The sequence below is a fragment of the Polypterus senegalus genome, chromosome 8 (assembly GCF_016835505.1).
Source record: "Polypterus senegalus isolate Bchr_013 chromosome 8, ASM1683550v1, whole genome shotgun sequence".
In the NCBI taxonomy this organism is placed as follows: domain Eukaryota; kingdom Metazoa; phylum Chordata; class Cladistia; order Polypteriformes; family Polypteridae; genus Polypterus; species Polypterus senegalus.
This window is the reverse complement of record NC_053161.1, coordinates 28497855-28519983: the sequence shown is the minus strand read 5'-3', so window position 1 is coordinate 28519983 and position 22129 is coordinate 28497855. Positions and strand designations below refer to the sequence as shown.

The window sequence follows — 22129 nt, the reverse complement described above, 5'->3', positions numbered from 1 at the left end:
TTACAAAAAATTATTCATTATTTATTCCTTTTCTAAGACATGTTCAGTGTAATACAACTTTTGACAAGCACCTCTGAATATTTTACTAAGTCTAAATGCCTCTTTGGATGGTTGAAAATATGTTGTCAAAATTTCAGCTTGTTTGCAAAATTTGTTCAATAAAAAGGTTATATATTTTGACTGCAACTGTCATGCAATGTGATTCCTTCTCTTCATTAGTCCCACCTCCTTGAAAACTATCACTTTATGGGGCCATGCAAATCTGTATTAAATACTTGTGTGCACATTAAAATGTTTTTTTGTACAATGCTCATGACAGTGGAATATTTTATTCTTAGCCAGTCTTTTGCAGTAATTTCAGTGGAAAATATGGTTAACATCCACTTATGCATGGGGAAAAAAATAGCATAGAGTACCATGAAACTGGTACAATTTTGAAAAATACTGTGATATAGAATTTTGGTCATACTGCCCAGCACTAGGATGATTAGATATTTGTGTTAATAAGCAGTTGAACTGGTGAACCTAATAAAGTATTAATAAGGGGCCCGAGCTGCCTTGAAAGTTTGCATATTGCAATCTTTTTAGTTAGCCAATAAAAGGTACCATTTTGCTTGACTTCTCATTGTATCCATAATGGTTAACATAGTAAAAAAAACCTACTACTGCTCTCCCAAAAACACATTGCTGCATACCTTAAGTTTACCAGGTCCACAAGTAGAAGAGTACACAAATATTGTGAAAATGTTTTGTGGACTGATAGCAGTAAGGCTGAATTGCTCAGGAAAGACAGCAGTTAAGGCTAATTGTTCAGAAAAAATACACAATAATGTGCATGGTATAAAAAGTGCACCCAATAGTGAAATATGGTGGGAGAGTACAGTGATCTGGGGTCTCAAGCCTGGACATCTTGCCATCATCAAGGGTAAAATTAATTCCCAAGTTTACCAAGGTATCCTAAAGGACCGTGTCAGGGTAGCTGTCTGCCAGCTGAAGCTCAGTAGAAACTGAGTAAAGCAGCAGGACAAAGGCCCTAAATATCAAAATAAATCTAGTATAAAATGGCATCAAGAAAGAAAAAGCAGGCTTTTGGAATGGCAAATAGTCAGAGCTTACACCTAAACCCTATAGAGATGATATGGAATGACCTGAAGAGAGTCGTTCACATTAAACATCTTAAGAATATGGCTGAGCTGGAGTAGTTCTGAAAAGAAGGGACAAAAATTCCTCCTCAACGTTATGGATGTCTGATCCGCAGCTACCAGAAATTTTTGTTAGAGGTTACTGCTGCCAAAGAAAGAGTTAGTTAATAAATCCAGGGGTTCACTTAGTTTTTCCACAACACAACCACTAAAAACACAACTACTGCTATCTGTTACTTCGTTTCAGATGTCCACAATTCATTATGTAAGGAATGCTCCATAAATTAACATTCTGCTTCCTCTGCATTTTGTATCCCTACAAAACACACAGTTTTGCTAACTACATCACAATAAATGTCACTAACAGAAATTACAGCAACAGTCCACTCATAGATCCCTTATAACCTCCACTGATAAGAATACAATGTACAGTGATGTTAGTGGAGGTTGTTAACCATTTTGTAATTTACCTCTGAAGTCAATTGCTTCTACTTTCATAAAAACTCTTTATTTTAAACAAGTTGTTTAATTTGCTTCTAATTGCAATTTTTATAATTTTATATTGGATAGGATGACTATGGATAAAAAGAAAATAAAATGTTAGCAAACCTCATACATAAAAGAAAGGCTGTAGATTTAGACAAGACAAAATTAACTAGGTATTTTAGAATTATTATGGAACACTGCACTTAACATAATTTGTTATTAGTTTTTAATTAAAACAAAAAATACATAAATAGCATCATTGGTAATCCAATAGTCCAAGACCAAACAAAAGCCACAAAGTCTCTCTGAAATTAAATTACTGAATTTATAATAAGCCCTACCAAACTGTCTGTTTTACTTCTAAAATAAATGCATAAAATACCATTAGGCAGAACATTTTACAGTCAAATTCATGTTTTATTAGATGCACAGTAGCACTGTGGGTAGACATCCTGCTTCCCAGATTCAGTGTTCTGGATTTCATTCCAACACCTACAGTGGAGTCTGTATGTTCCCCATTTCTGGCAGTTTAGTCTGTAACAGATTTCCATTGTCTCCCTTTTGTGTGGATTCAATTCACACTAGCATCTTTCCAATCATTAGATTACTTCACACATTCAGGTGACTACCAGAAAATGCTTACTAAAGATTTATAAGAAGCGTCTTTCACTCAAGTAAAATAATTATAGTAAAGTACAACAACACACAATGTCATATTTAATGTGCCACAATAACCTTGAGTCTTTCAGTTGAGGGATTAAAGCAATTTACCAGTGCAACAGATTCAGAAACCATTCAGACCCCTTCAATTTCTGCATAACTTTATGGTATTGCAGATTTAACTTTAAACGAATAAATGTACCATTTTCTTCCATCAATCTAAACTCAAAAACCCATAATGACAAAATGAAAAACTATTTTCAGAAAGGAAGTTAATTAATAATCAAAAACTGAAATCTTTCATTTATGCAGGTACTCAGAGCATTAACTCAGTGCTTCATTGAAACCCTTTCGACACCAATTATCCAAGAAGACTAGAAGTAAGTCTCTGTAAGCTTTACTTACCTGGATTTTGGTAGTTTCTTCCATTGCTCCTGGTAGATCCTTTCAAGCTCCAGGAGACTGGATGGGTAGTATCTGTAAACTGCCATCTTCCATGTTTTATGTGGTTTAATTGTGGGCTTTGGCTAGGCCACTGAAGGACAGTCATGGAATTTTCATGAAGCCACTCCATTTTTGTCTTGGCTGTATGTTTTGGATCACTGTAATGTGTAAAGCTGACCTGTTGCCTCAGGTTGCTTGCACTCTGGAGCATGCTTTCTTTCAATTATCTCTTTATATTTAGCTGCATTCATCCTTCCCTAAATTCTGAATAACCCCCCTGTCCCTGCTCCTGAGAAGCACACCTATAGCATGATGCTGCCACCACCATGCATTACCTCCTTAACCGAGGCCTTCTTGCCCATGTATTCAGTTTGGCCATACGGTCAACTCTAGGGAGATTTCTGGTGGCTCCAAACAACATTCTACTTCTAGTTTTTTGTAATCCTGGAAACAATGAAGGCAATAAAAATGGTTCTACACTCTTGTCCTGATCTGTGCCTCACAATATTTCCTTGGAATTTATGGCTTGGTTTTTGTCCTGAAATGCAGTGTTAATTGTGGGACCTTATATACACAGGTTTGTCCCTTTTTAAACTACATCCAGTTTGTCACAGGTGGACTCCAATCAAGTTCTAGAACTATCTCAAGGAAAATTAAAGCAAACTGAATGCAAATGACCACAGTTTGGAGTGCCACAGGGTCTCGATACTTACATAAATAAGAGATCTCAGTTTTTAATTTTTATTGAATTTGCAAACCTTCCAAAAAACATGTTTTCACTTTGTCATTTTGGGTTACTGAGTGTAGAATGATGGGCAAAAAAAAAAAAGAGGCAAATTTGGCCATTTGAAATTAAATTGAAAAACACAATAAAATGGGCAGAAAGTGAAGGGATTTGAACACTTTTTGAAGACACTAAAATTACATAATTTTCTTGTGATGGCTTGTGGAGAATAAAAAATCCTGACAACTTTATTTAGTGTAAATTGTCTATGATTTTGAAATGCCAGTCTAAATCCTTCCAAACTATAAATTATAAAGCAAATTACAAATTTAAAAATATTTCACAAATGAAAATATTAAGACCAACAAATGACTTTAAAGAGCTTACCTTGTTTTCTTGTGACTGTTCTTTTTGAGTGCAGTTTCCTTCTCACTTTTTTCCTTTTCTGCTTTGTCTTTTTTCTCTTTCTTTGGCTGTGTAGGAGGTGCAAACTGCTGGGTTACTTGCTGTGAAACCAACTGAGATACAGGACGGGGTTTCCTGAAATCATATAGACAACTGTGACTTAGCTTGGTCTAAACATTTCTAGAAACCAATGTTGAAATCCACAAAACAATTCATTCAGGTTTAATGAATGTAACGTTTAAACGTCTCAGGAGGGATAGAAGTTATTTTGTAACGTTCACAATAGTTTACAATCCTACAGAGTATAGAAAAGTAAATACATCTTCTATATATTCTCAGATCGTGTTGTTTTAGGGCTGATCACAAATTTCATGTCACCAGAATTAGCCACTTCCGATACCAGTTTTTTTTTTTTTTTTTTAACCTTGTAAATTTTTTTTCACTACTTCTCCTTCATAACCAACTCTGTAGAAATTGTGAAATGTGAAATTTTAATGGAACACATTTTTTTTCATGCAAAGAGCATCACAATTACTGCAACATTGATCATTTTACTGCCATACTGCCAATGAACTGTAAAAACTTAATAATAATACATTTTATTTATATAGTGCCTTTCCCATGCTTAAGGCACTTCACAGACTTTAAGAAAGAACGGCAGGGTATACAGTATATAGCATTGTACTAAACCAGATGAATAAATAGAGTAAAATAGTAAATTCACAGAAAAAAAGCCCAACAGACAACAGTATTGATGGTCTAGCAAACCCACATACATGTTACAGGAGCATTTTGGCATAGAGGTAAATTGAAAGAAGGGTAATAAAGTCAGGTAGAGCTAAAAGCCTTCCTCAACAGATGAGTTTTGAGTTTTTTAAAAGAATTCATAGAGTCAGTCGATTTAATTAATTTCAGTAGGTCATTCCAGAGTCTGGGCACTATACAGCTGAAGGCCCCGTCACCCACGGAGTGTAGATTAGCGTGGGGTACAACAAGATTGCCAGAATCAGAGGACCTTAGTGGGCGGACAGGCACATAGTGATGGAGAAGGTCACTGATGTAGTTTGGCAAGGTTATTTAAGGCTTTGTAGGTTATTAGTAGGATTTTATATTCAATTCTGTAAGACACAGGAGCCAGTGAAGGCGAGCAGGATGGGTGTGATGTGCTCGCTGCTGTTAGTCCAGTAAGGACTCTTGGAGCCGAGTTTGGAATAAACTGGAGCTGTGATATAAGATTAGAAGGGGGCACCTGCCAGTAGGGAATTACAATAATTGATACGGGATGTGATAAAAGCAGGGACAAGTTTCTCAGCATTAGAAAAGGAGAGAAAGGAGCGAACACGGATATGTTACGGAGGTGAAAGTAAGAAAGTTTCTTAATGTGATTTATGTGGGCAGAATAAGAAAGGGAGGAATCAAAAATGACACCAAGATTCTTTGCAGTAGAGGCAGGTCTGATGAGATCACCGCCAAGATGGACTGGGAAGGAGCTCATTTTATTAAGTTGCATTTTAGTCCCAATTTGCAGGAGTTCAGTTTTGTTGCAATTTAATTTTAAAGAGTTCTGCTCCATCCAGGTTTTAATTTCACTAGGCAGGTTGTGAGCTGAGAAAGCTCTGATGAAGTTCCACTTTTAACATTGAAGTAGAGTTGAGTATCGTCTGCAAAAAAACGATAGCCCAGTCCATAGCTACGAATAATATGGCCAAGGGAAGCATATAAATACAGAAAGAGAGGGCCGAGGACAGAGCCCTGAGGAACTCCTTGTGTGACTGGTACTGAGCTGGATCTGCTGTTGCCAAGACTAACAAACTCTTGCCTATCAGTCAGATAGGACTTGAACCACTGGAGGGCAGTGCCAGAGATACCCAGCATGTTCTCCATTCTGGACAGTAGAATGTCATGTCTGACAGTGTCAAATGCTGCACTGAGGTCTAACAGAATTAATATGCTGGTTTGTCCAGAGTCTGCTGCCATAAGCAAATCATTGGTTACCCGTAGCAGAGCAGTTTCACAGCTGTGCTGCCCTGAAACCAGACTGAAAGGGTTCCATCAAATTATTAGAGTTAAGTAATTGGTGAGCTGGGAAGCTACAACACACTCAAGAACTTTTGACAGAAAGGTAAGTGGGAAATAGGCGAAATTGTTAAGATTGTCAGCATCAAGACCAGACTTTTTAACATTGGGGTTACAGAAGCGATTTTAAAAGTGAGCGCACAGAGCCAGTGTCAAGGGATGAGTTTATTATTGTTGTAACAGTCGGGATTATGGCATGAAGGCAGGGTTTAAGTAGTGTGCTGGGGATGGGGTCCAGTACACAAGTAGTTGGCCTCATCTTACAAAGCAGGTCATTAACAAAGCAGATGTGACTGGTGAGAACTTAGAGAAGGAGCTGGATGGAGTGGGAAAACAGGGAGAGATATAAACAGATGATGTATTTATGTTAGTTGAATTATTTAGATCTTTAATTTTGTTGCAGAAAAAGTGGAGGAATTTCTCACAGATGTCAGTAGAAGAGGTAGTTGGGCCAGATGCGGGTTGGAGTAGTTTATTAACTACAGAGAACAAAACCCTTAGGTTACAGTGGCCACTTTCTATTATTCTGCCATTATGGGTGTTCTTAGCAGCAGTTAGTGCTTCTCTGTAAGCTCTTTGGTGGTCAGAGAAAGCCTGGATGTGCACAGTGAGGCCAGTCTTACGTGACATTCTCTCAAGGCGTCGGCCAGCTGCTTTCATAGATCGCAATTCTGAGTTATACCAAGGAGCTGAACGCTTAAAGGAAACCTCCTTATGTTTTAAAGGAGCTGTTTTATCTAATGCTGAATGAAGGCCTGAGTTATAGTGATCAGCAAGACTATCTAGTGTTGACGGAATAGGTGCAGACAGTAAAAGATCAGAAATGGATCCAGAAAGGATAGAGGGACAGATATTTTTAAGGTTTCTGTAAAAAATTTGTTGTTTACAGGTAAGAGGAGAGAAAGGCAATGAGACAGTGAAAAATACTGCTTTATGGTCAGAGAGTGCCAAATAAGTGCTGTAAATGTTGGCAACAGATAGTCCAGAAGTGCAGATCAGATCCAATATATGACCACCAGAGTGGGTGGGAAAATCAACATGTTGTGTCAAGTCAAAACAGTCCAGTAAGGATAGGAATTCATTTCTCAGTTTAGATGTGGGGATGTCAATATGGATGTTGAAATCACCAAGAATGACTCTCTAGAAAAAGGAACTTGAGTGTGTTGTTAATTCAGTTAGATCAGATAAGAAGGATGCATTGTATTAGAACAACTAGCAAAATACCCGTGCTTCGCAGCGAAGAAGTGTGTTAAGGAAGTTATGAAAAAGGAAACATTTTAAAAATAACGTAACATTTGCGTTCTATTTGTTTGCATGCGCACTGTCCTTCACCAGCAAGTTTAACTCCGTTACACCAATTTTAACTCTATTACAAAGTGATCCAAAGTCTCGTTTATACCCCGCGTCATCTCATTAAACTTGTATCCCGCGAATATCGTATTCGTCATAGGCATGACAAACGCCAGTGGCAGCGTATCTATAAACTTAATTTAAACTTATGGTTTACACCGTACTTTGTTTCCGCAGTAGCTGCACTTATGAATATGCTTGTATGCGTCACTCACTTCGTATTCTTTTGCTGTCTTAATTGTGTAATGCGTTTTTTGTTCAGCGCTCTTTGGAGCTCTTCCTTGTTCTCTGCGTACTGCGTTCACAGTCAGTTCACGTGAGCCGCTCGGAGTACATGCATCGAAGGTTCTCAGCTGTGCTTGTGGTATCTCGTGCGATCTTGCGATGTCCACGGCTTTATTTAATGTTAGCTAAGACCCGAAACTTAAAAGTTTTTCTCACACTTTTGCTGAGTTTGTGCCAAAGACCAGTCCATCCATGACTATCTCATCTTCGTTTGCATAAGCACAGTCCTTCACCCACGAATATTTAGCGACAGCGTGTCTATTGGATTGCTGCCGACGGGAGGCCTTATATGGGCAGGCACTCAATTGGTGACGCAACTCCACCTAACATGGCGACCAAGCTGCAGGCTATGGCCGCATATATCTACGAAAGAAGGTTCCAGTTATGACTGTTACACGTAGAATTTCAAAATGAAACCTACCTAACTTTTGTAAGTAAGCTGTAAGGAATGAGCCTGCCAAATTTCAGACTTCTACCTACACAGGAAATTGGAAAATTAGTGATGAGTCAGTGAGGGTTTGCCTTTTATTAGTATAGACTAGCAAAATACCAGCTTCAAGAGCGCAAGTACTGCATTAAAATTTTTATTAAGAAAATTAAACCTTTTTAAACGGAGGGAAAATATGCCAATAATCATTTGTTAAGGATCTCTATGTATACCATGTTGTCAGTTCGGCCCACCGGTTGTAACATGACCAAGCTGTGTGCTGAGCTTACTCTTGAGCATGCAACTTACAGTTGGCCATGTGAACAGTAATCTTGTCTCAAATCTCACAGCTTGGATTGCTGCTGTCATAATCGGTTTGAGTTTCATTGTTTGTTTCAATTACGACAGTATTTGCAGGATTTGTTGTGTTGAAGTGACATTCGGCATCTGTCAAGCGTTGTAAGCACACAATTGGTTTCATCGATAAAATCACATCCAGCTTTTGAGAGTTTAAACATTCATAAACATCAAAGTGTCCACTACTGAAATCGTCACCTGTGAATCTAAGATGTTTAAGAGGCATTGGCGGTTGTCGAAAGGTGTAAAATATTTGGCCATTTCGGTACACTTGAAAGCGACAACCGAACAATTCAGCGGCAGCCATCAACTCACATGCAGAACCATAGGTGAAGGGCTTAAGCATTTCACTCTTCTAGTGCTCCTGTGTAGTATAATTATCTCCTGTACCGTCATCAGTCCACACCTTGAACCTGTCCCAGTCATTCAATACATAAGACACAATGTTCCTCCGGATATCAAGAGTGAGCCTGATATGGCCGTGCAATATGTAACAAAGAGAATGGAAAAGGTAGGTGCCATCTCCGGGCATGGAAACCACTCAGTAAGTGACAGTTCTTTGATCGATAGTGATCACCTTGATAGACATGGTAATGGGGGTTGGAATGATAAAGGAAATGGGTACCTGAGCAATGTAAAGTACGTCTAAAATACCTATACAATAACTAATTGTAATAAACAAACAATAAAACAGCAGAGAAGCCGTGGATTAAACAAAAAGGCTGTAGTTATCAGTAGGGAGACGTGAATCCCGTGGCGAAGCAAGGAAGGGAATGTAGAGACCGGAGCGACGGACAGTCTTATATAGGCAGGCAGCCAACAACGTGGGAGGCGTTGGGATGGGAGACCCAACGCCACCTCACACAGTGACCGAGCTGCAGGCTATGGACGTATATATGCACGCAAGTAGGATTCAGTTAGCATTGGGAACCCGTGTACCAAATTTCTTGAAGATGGGCCCATAAGACTGTTGAAAAGTTCGATATGGCGGCCGACAGTGGCATCATACCACCGAAATAAGTACCAAATTTCAGCCTTCTACCTACACAGGAAGTTGGAGAATTAGTGATATTTGGAAAGTTCAATATGGCGGCTGACAGTGGCGCATCGAAATAAGTAAGTACATCGGTTTCGGTTAGCGCAGGGAAGCCGCCTACCAAATTTAGTGAAGATGGGGCCATAAATAAGAAAGTTCAACATGGCGGACATTGTTGACCGTTATCACTGTTACGTGTAGAATTTCGAAATGAAACCTGCTTAACTCTTGTAAGTAAGCTGTAATGAATAAGCCTGCCAAATTTCAGCCTTCTATCTACATGGGAAGTTGGAGAATTAGTGATGAGTCTGTCAGTGAGTCAGTCAGTCGGTGAGGGCTTTGCCTTTTATTAGTATAGACTAGCAAAATACCAAATACTGTCTGAATATTTTTATTAATAAAAAAGTAAACATTTTTAGACTGAACGAAAATATGTAAAAAATTAATTGTTAAGGATCTCTCTGTATACCACGTTGTCAGTTCGGCCCTCTGGTTGTAATATGACTAAGCTGTGTGCTGAGCTCACTCTTGAGCATGCAACATACCGTTGACCATGTGAAAAGCAATCCCGCCTCAAATCAATGCCAACCTTTTGTAGTGTTTGTCCCTGAGACTTATTAATTGTCATTGCGAAGCAGAGCCTTACTGGAAATTGAACGCGTTTGAATTGAAATGGGAGATTAGATGGTATAACGGGGATGCAAGGAATAAAAACTGTCACCTGAGGCACTGCCAGTAAATATAGTTGCTTCAATTAGGTTGTTTTGTAGAGATGTGACCTGAAGTCTTGTGCGTTACAAAGTTTCGGTGGTTGTAAGTTTCTGCTTCCTTGGCGAAGGTCGTAAACGAAAGAAGACACCGCAGTGAACACAGAAGAGAACCCGTGGATTAAATAAAACCTACACAATAACTGTAACAATCGTAACAAATGAACAATAAAATAGAAGAGAACCCGTGAATTAAATAAAAAGGTTGCTTCGTTGGTGAAGCAAGGAAAAAGCACTTTCTTATATGTCGTTCGTTTTTAAAACAGTGCAGAAGCTGTGAGAAAGCTGCTTCCTTGGCGAAGCTCAGAAAGCGAAAGAAGACACCACAGTGAACACAGAAGAGAACCCGTGGATTAAATAAAACCTACACAATAACTATAAAAATCGTAATAAATGAACAATGAAACAGCGGAGAACCCGTGGATTAAATAAAAAGGCTGCTTCGTTGGCGAAGCAAGGAAAAAGGACTTTCTTATATATCGTTCGTTTATAAAACAGTGCAGAAGCTCTGAGAAAGCTGCTTCCTTCGCAAAGTAAGGAAACGACTGAAGAGACGGCGGGGACGCGGTAAGTGTTCAAGGCAGCTGAAGCGCTGCATTATGGGATCTGTAGTTTATTGTGTTACCAGTGCTTCATATCCCGGGCCATTAATAACAATAATACAGTATATAAAATGATCTCGGGCGGATATAATTACACGCCGGGCCGGATGTTGCCTGCGGGCCTTGAGTTTGACACATATGGAGTAAATAGAACTTGAAAAGATATATTTTTTCATACATCGAGCCCGTGTGCTATTGTGGTTTTGCTTGCATGCCTCAATAAGTCATCCTCCCCTCGCTCTTACTTTTTTACCGTTCATCTAATGAATACACTGAGTATGGCTTTACCAAAACAATCATTGATGGCGAATAAAGTATCCATTATTCGAGTATGTAGATCGGGTATATATATACATATATATAATACCAGCGTATCGCAGCGGAGACGTAGTGTGTTAAAGAAGCTATGAAAAAGAAAAGGGAACATTTTAAAAATAACGTAACATGACTGTCAATATACAGTAATTGTTTTGTGAGTTTTACTGAGTGTTGCTGTCATCAAGGATTTGATTATCATTATTTCTTTCAATCAGGTTTGTATTTGTAGGATGTGTTGTGTTCAAGTTACATTCTGTGTTTGTCAATCGTCGTAAAGATGACAGGTTTCATTCATTGATTCGTTTCTTACTGCATCAATAAACAGCTCGTCTTCTTCTTTATCTGAGACCCGACACACTGCATGCACGGGTTTTTTTTTTTCACTGTCTTCCTTTAGCGGGACATTGACTTTTTCCACCGTGTGCTTTGTTTCCACAGTAGCTGCATTTATGAATATGCTTGTATGTATCAGACGCTTCATATTTTTTGCTGCCTTTTCAATTGTGTAATTGCTTTTTGTTCAGCTCTTTGGAACTGTTGCTTTTTGTCTGTGCACTACGTCAGTTCACGTGAGCCGCTTAGTGTACATGCATCGAAGTTTCCCAGCTGTGCTGGTGCCATGTCGTGCTATGTCCATGGCTGTATCTAATGTTACCGAAGTCCCGGCACTTAAAACTTTCTCTCGCAGTTTCGCTGAGTTTGTGCCAAACACCACCCTGACCATCTCATTTTCCTCTGCATAAGGACAGTCCTTCACCCGTGAATATTTACCCGTGGCAGTTTGCTATTGGATTGCCGCTGACGGACGGCCTTATATGGGTAGGCACTAAATTACAAATGCCAGCGACAGCCTGTCTATGAACTTAATTTAAAGTTTAGGTTTACATCGTGCTTTGTTTCCGAAGTAGCAGAACTCATGAATATGGTTGTATATGTCACTCGCTCGCTTCTTATTGTTTCGCTGCCTTCTCAATTATATAATGCATGTTTTCTTCAGCGCTTTTTGGGCCTCTTCCTGGTTTTCTACGTACTGCGTGATTACGTGGAAGGCGTGATGATGTCACACGAAACTCCGCCCCCACGGGTTTCAAGCTCATCTCCATTACAGTAAATGGAGAAAAACAGCTTCCAGTTATGACCATTACGCGTAGAATTTCGAAATGAAACCTGCCCAACTTTTGTAAGGAAGCTGTAAGGAATAACCTTACCAAATTTTAGCCTTCTACCTACACGGGAAGTTGGAGAATTAGTGATGAGTCAGTCAGTCAGTGAGTGAGTCAGTGAGGGCTTTGCCGTTTATTAGTATAGATGAGTAAGACAGGACCCGATTCCGTTATTAGTTTAAGAGCCAGACACTCGAAAGACAATGGACAATCAGTTGGGATTCTTTTGACGTTTAAAACTACTCTGACAATTACTGCTAGTCCTGCGCCTTGTCTTCACCTACAAGGCACTGTGAGGAAAGTGTAACCAGATGGCGTCGCCTCCTTGAAAGACGTAAATTAATTCGTTTTTTGCCAAGTCTCTGCTAAACAAAGTATATCACGTTTGGTTTCAATGATGAATTCTGACAGCACCAATGCTTTGCCATCAAGAGATCTCGAATTAAACAATGCAATATTAGTTGATGAGACTTCTTTTTGCACAGCGCCGTGACCAAAATTTATTTTCACAAACTGTAAATTTGGCACACTGACACTTCTATTTCCAGGGCTATGAGTAAGACAGTGTATTCCTGAGCAAATGCTGCCTATGATCTTTTCATTTGCAGTCCAGCAGTGGTGGTGACCTGACCCGCGATGTACATATTTTGGATGCCACAATATACCGGTGTCTTTTAGGATATTCCAATCATACCATTTTCTCTGGACAAACTGTTTAATATGAAGGAGTTTGTCAGAGTACTTTAGTATGATACTGAGCAATACTTATATCTGATAGCAGTGGAGAAGCAGCACAGCACAGTGGAGCCGGTGGCGGCAATAGGAAAGCAGCAGAAAGCATATCAGGAGGAGGTAGCAGGATTTGGAGGTTCCAACATACAGCCGCAAACAAGTAACGCTGGGTATTACAAGCATGATCATCCCAGAGCCACAAGCCAGTTGGGTGTGAACATCAGATCAGTTCTTAGTCATAAAGCACAATAAAATGAATCGACAGCAGACCACCATAGCAACTATAATCAAGGAAACAGATCATCCCAGAAAAGAAATGTTCGTAGGTCTCGTCCGGTGATCCACAGATTCAGTTTTTCCCAGTCATAGGTCAAGTCCATAAAGTCTGTATAGATTAATCCAAATCCATACAATTTGAGTCAGCTGTATCCGTGAACTATACGTTCAATAAAGAAATAAAACAAGCATAAAAAAGTGCAGGATTAAGGCGAATTTTACGAAAAGTGTTGTTAACATTGGAGGAGCGGCAACAGCATTAGTGCGCCAGCGTCCTCTCCCCAGTCAATCAATTAACTACTGCAACAATCTATTATATGTAGAAGGTGCAACTGATGCCATTGATGAAATTCAGTAAATCACTGAGCCAACTGCACTTAAACTGGCTGCACGTAAGAACACAGAGGCCAACACTGATGCTTGCAGACTAGTCTAGTGCAGCGGCTGAATCCCCAGGGACAATGTTACTGTTGCGGGGCCGGCAGTGGTCATGAGCTGGCTGCTCAATGAATACACGGCACGGACTGATCAGTTCCGGCGTCCTGGCAAATTGCTCTGTGAAGCGACTATAGGTGGTTGCAGCGTTTAATGAATATACGTAGCCGAATATACTCGGCCCATGCATGCCGGCAAATTGCACTTTGACACGACTATAGCCAGTTGCAGCATTCAATGAATATATGTTGCCAAATATACTCGGCTCTGGCGTGCTGGCAAATTGCATTCGGAACCGACTATAGCCGGTTCTGACAGCTTAAGGGTTAATAATATAATAATAATAAATTTTATTTATATAGCACATTTCCCATATTCAGAGTGCTTCACGAATACTTAAAAGGGTATAAAAGGAATAAAAACATAGAAAAAAGTCAAACAACACTGGATTCAAACTAATATCAAACATTAAAAGACGAAAAACAGATAAAAACATGAAAAAGAAAAATTCCACATTAGAATATGAAATGATAAAAATGGAAAAAAATACAAATGCTAGAAGAAAGGCCTTGAACAAATAAAAGGTGCTAAGCTAACATTTAGGAATATCAATGTATGCATTAAATCACCCAGAACAAAGTCTCTCTTGAAAAGAGAACTGTACTAAGTCAGTCAGATCACTTTAAAAACATCCACTATATTTTGAAGGATGACAAAGAATGATGAGTGGGTAAAGGATAGGGATTTTGTTATCAATTTTAGAGCCAATACTCAATGGAAATTCAATGGGTATTCCTTTGATATTCAGTTCAGATCTAACAAGTACAGCCAGATTGCCACACTGACCCACGCACCCTTTCTCCTAAAGTCTTTTCTCCTAAAGTCTACGTTTTTTCCATATATAGTAAGCGTTCTGGCAAAAAAAAACCTGTCCACTGTCCACTCAAGTACTGTAATACTTTGCATAAATGAGCACTATGACAATTACTGTAAAGTGTAGAAATGCAGATGCTGAAAAAAATCTTTTTTTGTGATCAACCAACTTACCACTAACCGAAAGAGTAATTTGGAGTGGAAATCGGATGATTTAGATCAGTGGCTGATCGATTAGGGCATTACTCTAGACCTGGATAGGTATTTAACTACAGTGGTGATAACATCTAATACTGTAAAAAGAATCACACAGTTTGTAATGGAACATAACTTATCAGACCCATGGAGATTCTTAAATCCAAACTCAAGAGAATAACCCCCATTATAGTTACTCAAGAACTGATTATTTCTTTCCCAATTATAATTTATTGCCCACTATCAAATCTTGCAAGTATGATGCTATTGATAACTCCAATCATGTCCCTCGGATCTTGGACAATGAATCATTATGTCCTACATATTAAATTTTGTAGCTGGCATTTTAACCCCCTGTAATTAGCAGATGAGAATGTTACATAAATCACCACCAAAGAAATTAATTCTTTTTTTTTATATATAGAGTCAAATGTATCCTCAGATGTCTCTGCAGGAATACTCTTGGAAACTCTGAAGTTTTTTTAAGGGGACAGATTATTTCATTCCTTTCACATAAAAATAAACTAGAGGCCAAGGCGGCATTAGTGTTAATCAGCGAAATTACCAGAATAGATCAAGAATATACCAGGTCTACAAATGAGGCAATGTATAGGCAAAGACAACTTCTGCAATCAGAATTTAACCTCTTGACAATGAAAAAAAAAACACAACAGCTCATCTTTAAATCGCAACATCATCGCTATGAACATGGAAATAAGGCTAATAAGATCTTAGCTTAACAAATCCAAAAGCAGAAAGTTCACAATGCAATAACAGAAATTACCAACACAGATGAAGATAACATTACTGACCAAAAAAAAGATAACCCACACATTTAGAGTACTATGAGTCCTTATATTCTACTCAGTTTAAAGACTATATGACACAATCTACTTGGTTTTTTTGATGCATTACAAATACCACAGCTATCTTTGTGCAGATGAACTGGACAAACCTCTGACACTGTCAGAATCATTGGATGGTATACTAAACTCAGTCCAAGATGGGAAAGCAGCAGGGCGGAAAGGGTACCCAGTGCAATTATATAAAAAAACTTAAATGAGTTGGCTCCACTATTATTAGCAATTTTTAGAGGCTAGAGACAACAAAAGTCTACTTCAAACTTTTAGTTTATTATTATTAGCAATGTTTACAGAGGCTAGAGACAACAAAAGTCTACCTCAAACTTTTTGCCAAGCATTACTTACCGTCTTTACAAAGTAAAATATGAGCTTCTGAATGATGTTAAGATACTATCAAAAGTTCTAGCTTGAAGGATTGAGAAATTGCTTCCTTCTGTAATATCACAAGACCAAACCGGATTTATTAAAGGCAGACAGTTAGCTTCTAATCTTTAGCATCTGTTTAATGTAATATACTCACCCACAAAATGTAACACATCAGAGATCTTATTATGCTTGGATGCAGAATAGGCATTTGACATGGTTGAAAGGGACTACCTATGGCATGGCCCAAATATACGCAAACTACTACAGCAAAACTAGAAAATATAAATAATTCACATACTGGGAAAATGATCAAAATAAAACAAAGAAAATAACAGAATAACAGTTTTTCATTTCCGGTCAGGCACATACAGACGCCTGTGTTATGTTGAGTGTGTGAGCTAGTTACAAGCCTCTCAGTTGATTTTCCTTGATATTTACTTCTTTATACATAGATGAGCTTTCGGTACTGGGTCAATTAAATGATGGATGATTGATGGTTCCTGTTCTTATTATCATAGTACCTTGCATCATTGAACAGGTCCTGAATCCAGCAACACTTCTTTTTACGTTATATCTAAAGATATCTTGAACTCAAAATCAATTTGAATAGAAGTTTGATTTCTCCAGTGAACTCTCTAGTACACAATACTAGACGGGACATCTACCCATTTATTTTATCACAAAAGTTTAAATATATGGGGATAAACATCACAAGTAAATATAGATCTCTTTCAATAAAATACAAATAAGATGTGAACATATGGTCTACTCTCCATCTGACATTAGCAGGATGAATCACTACTGTCGAGATGAACATCCTTTCCAAGCTTTTCCCTCTATTTCAGAGTATTCCTACAGTATATATATTAACAAATTGCTCTTTAAGAAATTAGACTCAATTATAACCTCATTTATTTGGAATTAGAAATATTCACACATTCAAAAGGCAACTCTTTGAAGACCTCAAGCAGAAGGTGGCTTGACATAACCTAATTTTCAATTTTACTACTGGGCAGCAAATAAACAAGCTATAAAGACCTGGACATTGACATAAACAGATGAATGAATATAAAGAAGCCTGGTCTGCAATAGAAAAAAAAAATCTTGCTGTATTTCTTTATATGCCCTGCTTTATGTCTTAGTAAATAATCGTCCATATACCAATAATCCATTTGTCCGTTAATCATTTAGAATATGAAACCAATGCAAGAAGCACTTAAAGGCTGACAACTTTTGTTTGTTGCACCTCTACATGATAAATCACTGCTTTCTACCATCTCAGACCTACACATAGTTAATCTTTGGAAAATGGAAAGGAATAAAAACACTATGAAAACTGTATATAGGATAATGTCTTTGCATCTTATGAACAATTATGTTACAAATTTAACTTCTCATCAACAGAATTCTTCCACTACTTTCAAATCAGAAACTTTGGTAAAAGAAACCTACTTAATTTTCCACACGTCTCACCAATATTTCAGAAGAATACTTGGCAATCTTGACGGCTGAGACAGCATCTCAATAATATATAAAAACATACTAAAGTCTCTTCCTTTCAAAAGATCCTAGGGTATGGTGGGGAAAGGTTTTTTCACTTAATATCTCAGAAAGGAGTGGAAGGCAGACATGCTTAAAATACACTCTAGCTGCATATGTACAAAGTATGTAATCATTCAACTTAAACTCTTTAAATCGATCACATTTACCTTGTCTAAAATTGTCCAAAATATATCCAGGGCAAGATCCAACCTGGATACACTATTTGGAAGCATACCAAATTAACATCATCCTGGACAAAAATCTTTGAATTCCTATCAGACAGCCTTGGGGTCACAAACATTAATAGCTGTGTTTGCTATACTCCGAGAAGGACTTAAAGTGGAGAACAAATAAACTGCAATTGCCTATACCATACTACTAGCAAGTAGACATATCTTATTCAACTAGAAGAAACCCAACCCACCTCTTACAAGTTAGCGGGTAAATGATGTTCCATTCTATTTGAAATTGGAAAAAATCAAATTCTCACTCAGAGGATCTGATTAAAACTTGTTTAAAATATGGCAAGACCTAATCAATAATATTTTAGAATAAGCATTTTTATCAGGGAAAAGGTCATTCTTCCTTCTTTGCTGTTTTTAAAGATTTGTGCTTGCTGTTGGCTCTCCTCTCTTTCTCTCAGGTAGGGGTTAAATTCTGTTTTGTTAGGTTCGACCTAATTGTATGCAATGTTATGTATGTTATGTTATGTAATGTTAGGTTTTAAATTGTGTTAAAATACAAGATCATTTGAAAAGATGTTTAGAAAGAATATATGTTTTAATTTAATTAGGAGTACATGAACTCTAAATACAGTACATTTTTGCTTTTCTAATGCTTTAACTTAACATATATTGTTTTACTACAGTACAGTATTTGCTTTTCTGCCATTTCAAAAGCATGGCTCAATATAAAACAGAAAAATCACTGGCATTGGCAATAAATTCAAAAGACTGGCATTACTCAGAAAATCTTAAATTTAATCTCATTTTTACAGCCAGACTGTCACCCTGACCCAAGCACTTTTTTTTTTCTTCATGAAGTCTCCATAATTTATTTGTAAGGCTACAATGTTAATAGACATTACCCATAAGTTTCAAACTGTTAATTTCGTAAGTGTGTTAATGGCATTGTATAATTAATGGAAACTTTACATTTGCAAATAGTAAGGCGGACATACAGCACACCCTTTATGAATTTGTGTTTTATTTAGATGCTAGAAAATTAAGAAAAATTAAGTCTTTATATTGTCTCACACCATCCATCCATTATCCAACCCGCTCTATCCTAACACAGGGTCATGGGGGTCTGCTGGAGCCAATCCCAGCCAACACAGGGTGCAAGGCAGGAAACAAACCCCGGGCAGGGCGCCTGCCCACTGCAGATTGTCTCACGCTTGTCTGTTAATTCACAAATAAAAAATATAAAAGTAGAAGCCAGTCAATTTTCTCTCATACTGTTCTCCTTCAAAACCATATCAGTATTCTGCCCTGAAGATTAGTCACATTCAAAATTTCTGCTAGTTCTATTGCTTTGTGGTTGATGACACCCACAGTTAACTTCCCTTTGACAGTAAGACCATTTGTTAGTGTAAAGGGCTTTTTCAGCAAAGAAAGGTAAAAACTGCAGCACTACAAGTTTGACAGGATCTGATGCTGACAGAAAGCATATTAGGAAACATGTGCTTGTTTGAAATTAGTAGGAGTAAACACATAGGTCTCAGTACTAAATTAGGTGACAAGCAAAATAAACCACAGAAAGATCACCATGAGGTGAACTGGGAAAAAAGACCCAACATTCAAGCACTGAGGAAGGTGTTCTGCCTTATTAAGTGTTAAATGTTAATTTCCAAATACATCTCTCGAGGCAAAAAACGAAGCTGGAGATAACTTAAGTGGAGACCCCGAGAGCAATTGATGAAAACCAAATACTAGGAAAGTGTGCTAAAGTCGTAAGTCACAAGTGTTGCTAATTTAAAAATTCTACGTGAATATGCTTTATGCTTTTCACATAGAAGGAGAAATCAGATTTATACCCATAAAATAATCATCAGTCACTCTAAATTGTCAAGTGCAAAATGTTATGTGGTGTTATTTACTTTGTGGCGCACAATGCTTTTGATAGTGGTGGTTCTCATCCGCTTAGTGTGAAATAATGTTGACAAATTTGGTACAATAGGGCAGAAATGGTTTTGAAGGGAAAAAACCCATCAGTTTAATAATTCAAATAAACAGACTTCAAATACAAGATTATAACTGCAAAGTTGATTTATGTAAATGGACTCTCAAGTAACCATTAATACAGGACTATATCAGTATAGTCTAGTATATTTTCATTTAAAAACACAGACATTTCTGTTCTTGCCTTTCATCCACATTATCCTGACATTTTCTGAACAGAGTAGGAACAAGAACACTCCCCATACGTCCCAGAATCAACTGGGGAAAAAACGCAGAAGTCCTGCCCCCACTCTGCACAGCTCTCACAGTACCAGTGTACAGGCCGGACATGATATGCAGCAACCTTGAGGGGATCCCGCGAACCAACAGGATGTCCTACAGGGCGGCTCGATCAACTGAGTTGAACGCTTTGCAAAAATTGACAAGGGTTGCAAAGAAACTCTGCCGATATTTGTGTTTGCGTTCCTTGAGAACCCTCCGTGCCAGGATATGGTCGAAGGTAGATTTTTTGGGCATAAAAACCTGACTGTTCCGGTCGCTGGTAGGTGAGCAAGTGATCACGGATCCTATTGAGGACGACTCTACCAAGGACCTTACCCGGCACCGAGAACTGGGTTATCCCCCTGTAGTTGCTGCAGTCCAGGCAATCACCCTTCCCTTTCCAGATAGGGAAGACAAGTCTTGTTTTCCAGTCAGTTGGGATGATGCCAGTCTCCCAAATGGAAACAAAGATTGCTTGCAATGTCAGAAGGACAGCCTTACCACCAGCCTGGAGAAGTTCACCCTGGATACCACAGATCCCTGCAGCCTCCCCCCCCCCTTAGCTGGTTCACTAGCTGTGCAATCTCTGTGAGATTGGGTGGTTCATAGCTAATCAGAGGATCAGCGACAAGAACCGTGAACCGAGAGACATCCAATGTCCTAAAATGAGGATCAGCTTTGAACAACTGCTCAAAGTAGCCAGCCCAGCGGGTCACAGCTGCAGTGTCATCCATAAGGACCGTTCCATCAGCCATCATCATCAACTAGAGTTGTAAATTCCAAAAAATGTGAACCTTAAATATTCAAACTGCTACATGGTTAATGATGTTGTAGAACCACTGTGCTTCTTGTGATCATTCACAGTGTTAACACTAATTTATATCACTTAAACTAAACTTAACAGAATTAATTACTGCTAAAGAGACCAGATGTTATGATGTCAATGGAATATTTAAGCATAATTTCACATATTCCAGAAAACAGTGGTGAGTAACACATTGTGCTAACAAGGCCCTTCTGCACATGTGAAATGCCGTGTAACAAATGTTTATGTGCAAGATACTAGAGATTAAGTGCAACTATGCACATAAGGATTATCAACTTTCAGTAATGCATGCAATTGAAAAAAAATAAACTGAGCAAACAGCTTTACATCAAATTTAACTACAAGTCTTATTAATGGGTGACCTGCAGCCAACAAGACAAATCTAAAGTATAACTTCCATTTGTATACATTTTATGAAGAGCATTAAAGGGCAATAAAGACCCATCAAAAGAACTTTCCCTTTTCCAGGATATAACATGAGTATATATGATGCTCTTCATACAAGGCATAACAGTTTACATAATTGCATTATTGAAATCCTGTCTAGACACTCTGGTACATCGAGCATGCAAGGCAGAATGAAATGTCCTTAAAAGAATTGGGGAAATAATTTTCACAATGGAAAAAAATAGTCCTGAGCACTGTCCTGGCCTCTGGCCTCTTTGCCATCTTTTCCAAGCATAAATATTTTAAATCATGTCAGTCTCTATAGTCTGGAGCACAGATACCAGGGATCACAGGGGATACTGAAAGGTGGTATTTTATTACAAACATCAAATCTTTCATGAAACATGTTCATCTTATCTACTGAAAGTGAAATAAGGCACACAAATCCTTTCTACATTCTGCTTTAGAACCTATAATGGTCTAAAAAACATTCCAAATAGTATATTTTGTATACCTAAGAAAAGGAGAGAAAAATATCCAAAACAGAAAGGATATATAAGGACAGAAGAGGAACATACAAAAAGGACGCATTTCAGGCTTTTACAGAGGCATTAAGAGTAAAAGCACTGAAGTAGTGCTGGGCGGTATACGTTCATACCAAAAATCGTTTTTTATTTTTTGTTACGATATGGATTTTTTCTTATACTGCAACACTGGAACACTGGTTTAAATAGCCTAAACAACGTTCGGAACATGGCGCAGCGGGAAACTGTTTAAGGGGGGACCATTTTCACTGCTGCAGCGCTAAACACGCATTAGTATAGACATTGAGCGGTGAAAATGGACAGAGAACATGCCGAAACTGCAGCTGAAGTAAATGATAAAGTTGAACATGATGACACATAAGAACTTTTGCCGAAAATCTGAGCCGTGTCTGTTGTCTGGAGATAC

General features: G+C 38.2%; 1 protein-coding gene across 1 annotated transcript in view; it reads right to left on the bottom strand.

The window, feature by feature from the left end:
* The window catches only part of yaf2 (YY1 associated factor 2), a 56996-nt gene that overhangs the window by 8009 nt on the left and 26858 nt on the right, over positions 1-22129 (bottom strand). Inside the window, exon 3 of the mRNA XM_039760903.1 lies at positions 3844-3996. Coding sequence (XP_039616837.1) covers positions 3844-3996 — 153 coding nt within the window. The remainder of the gene's footprint in view (positions 1-3843; positions 3997-22129) is intronic.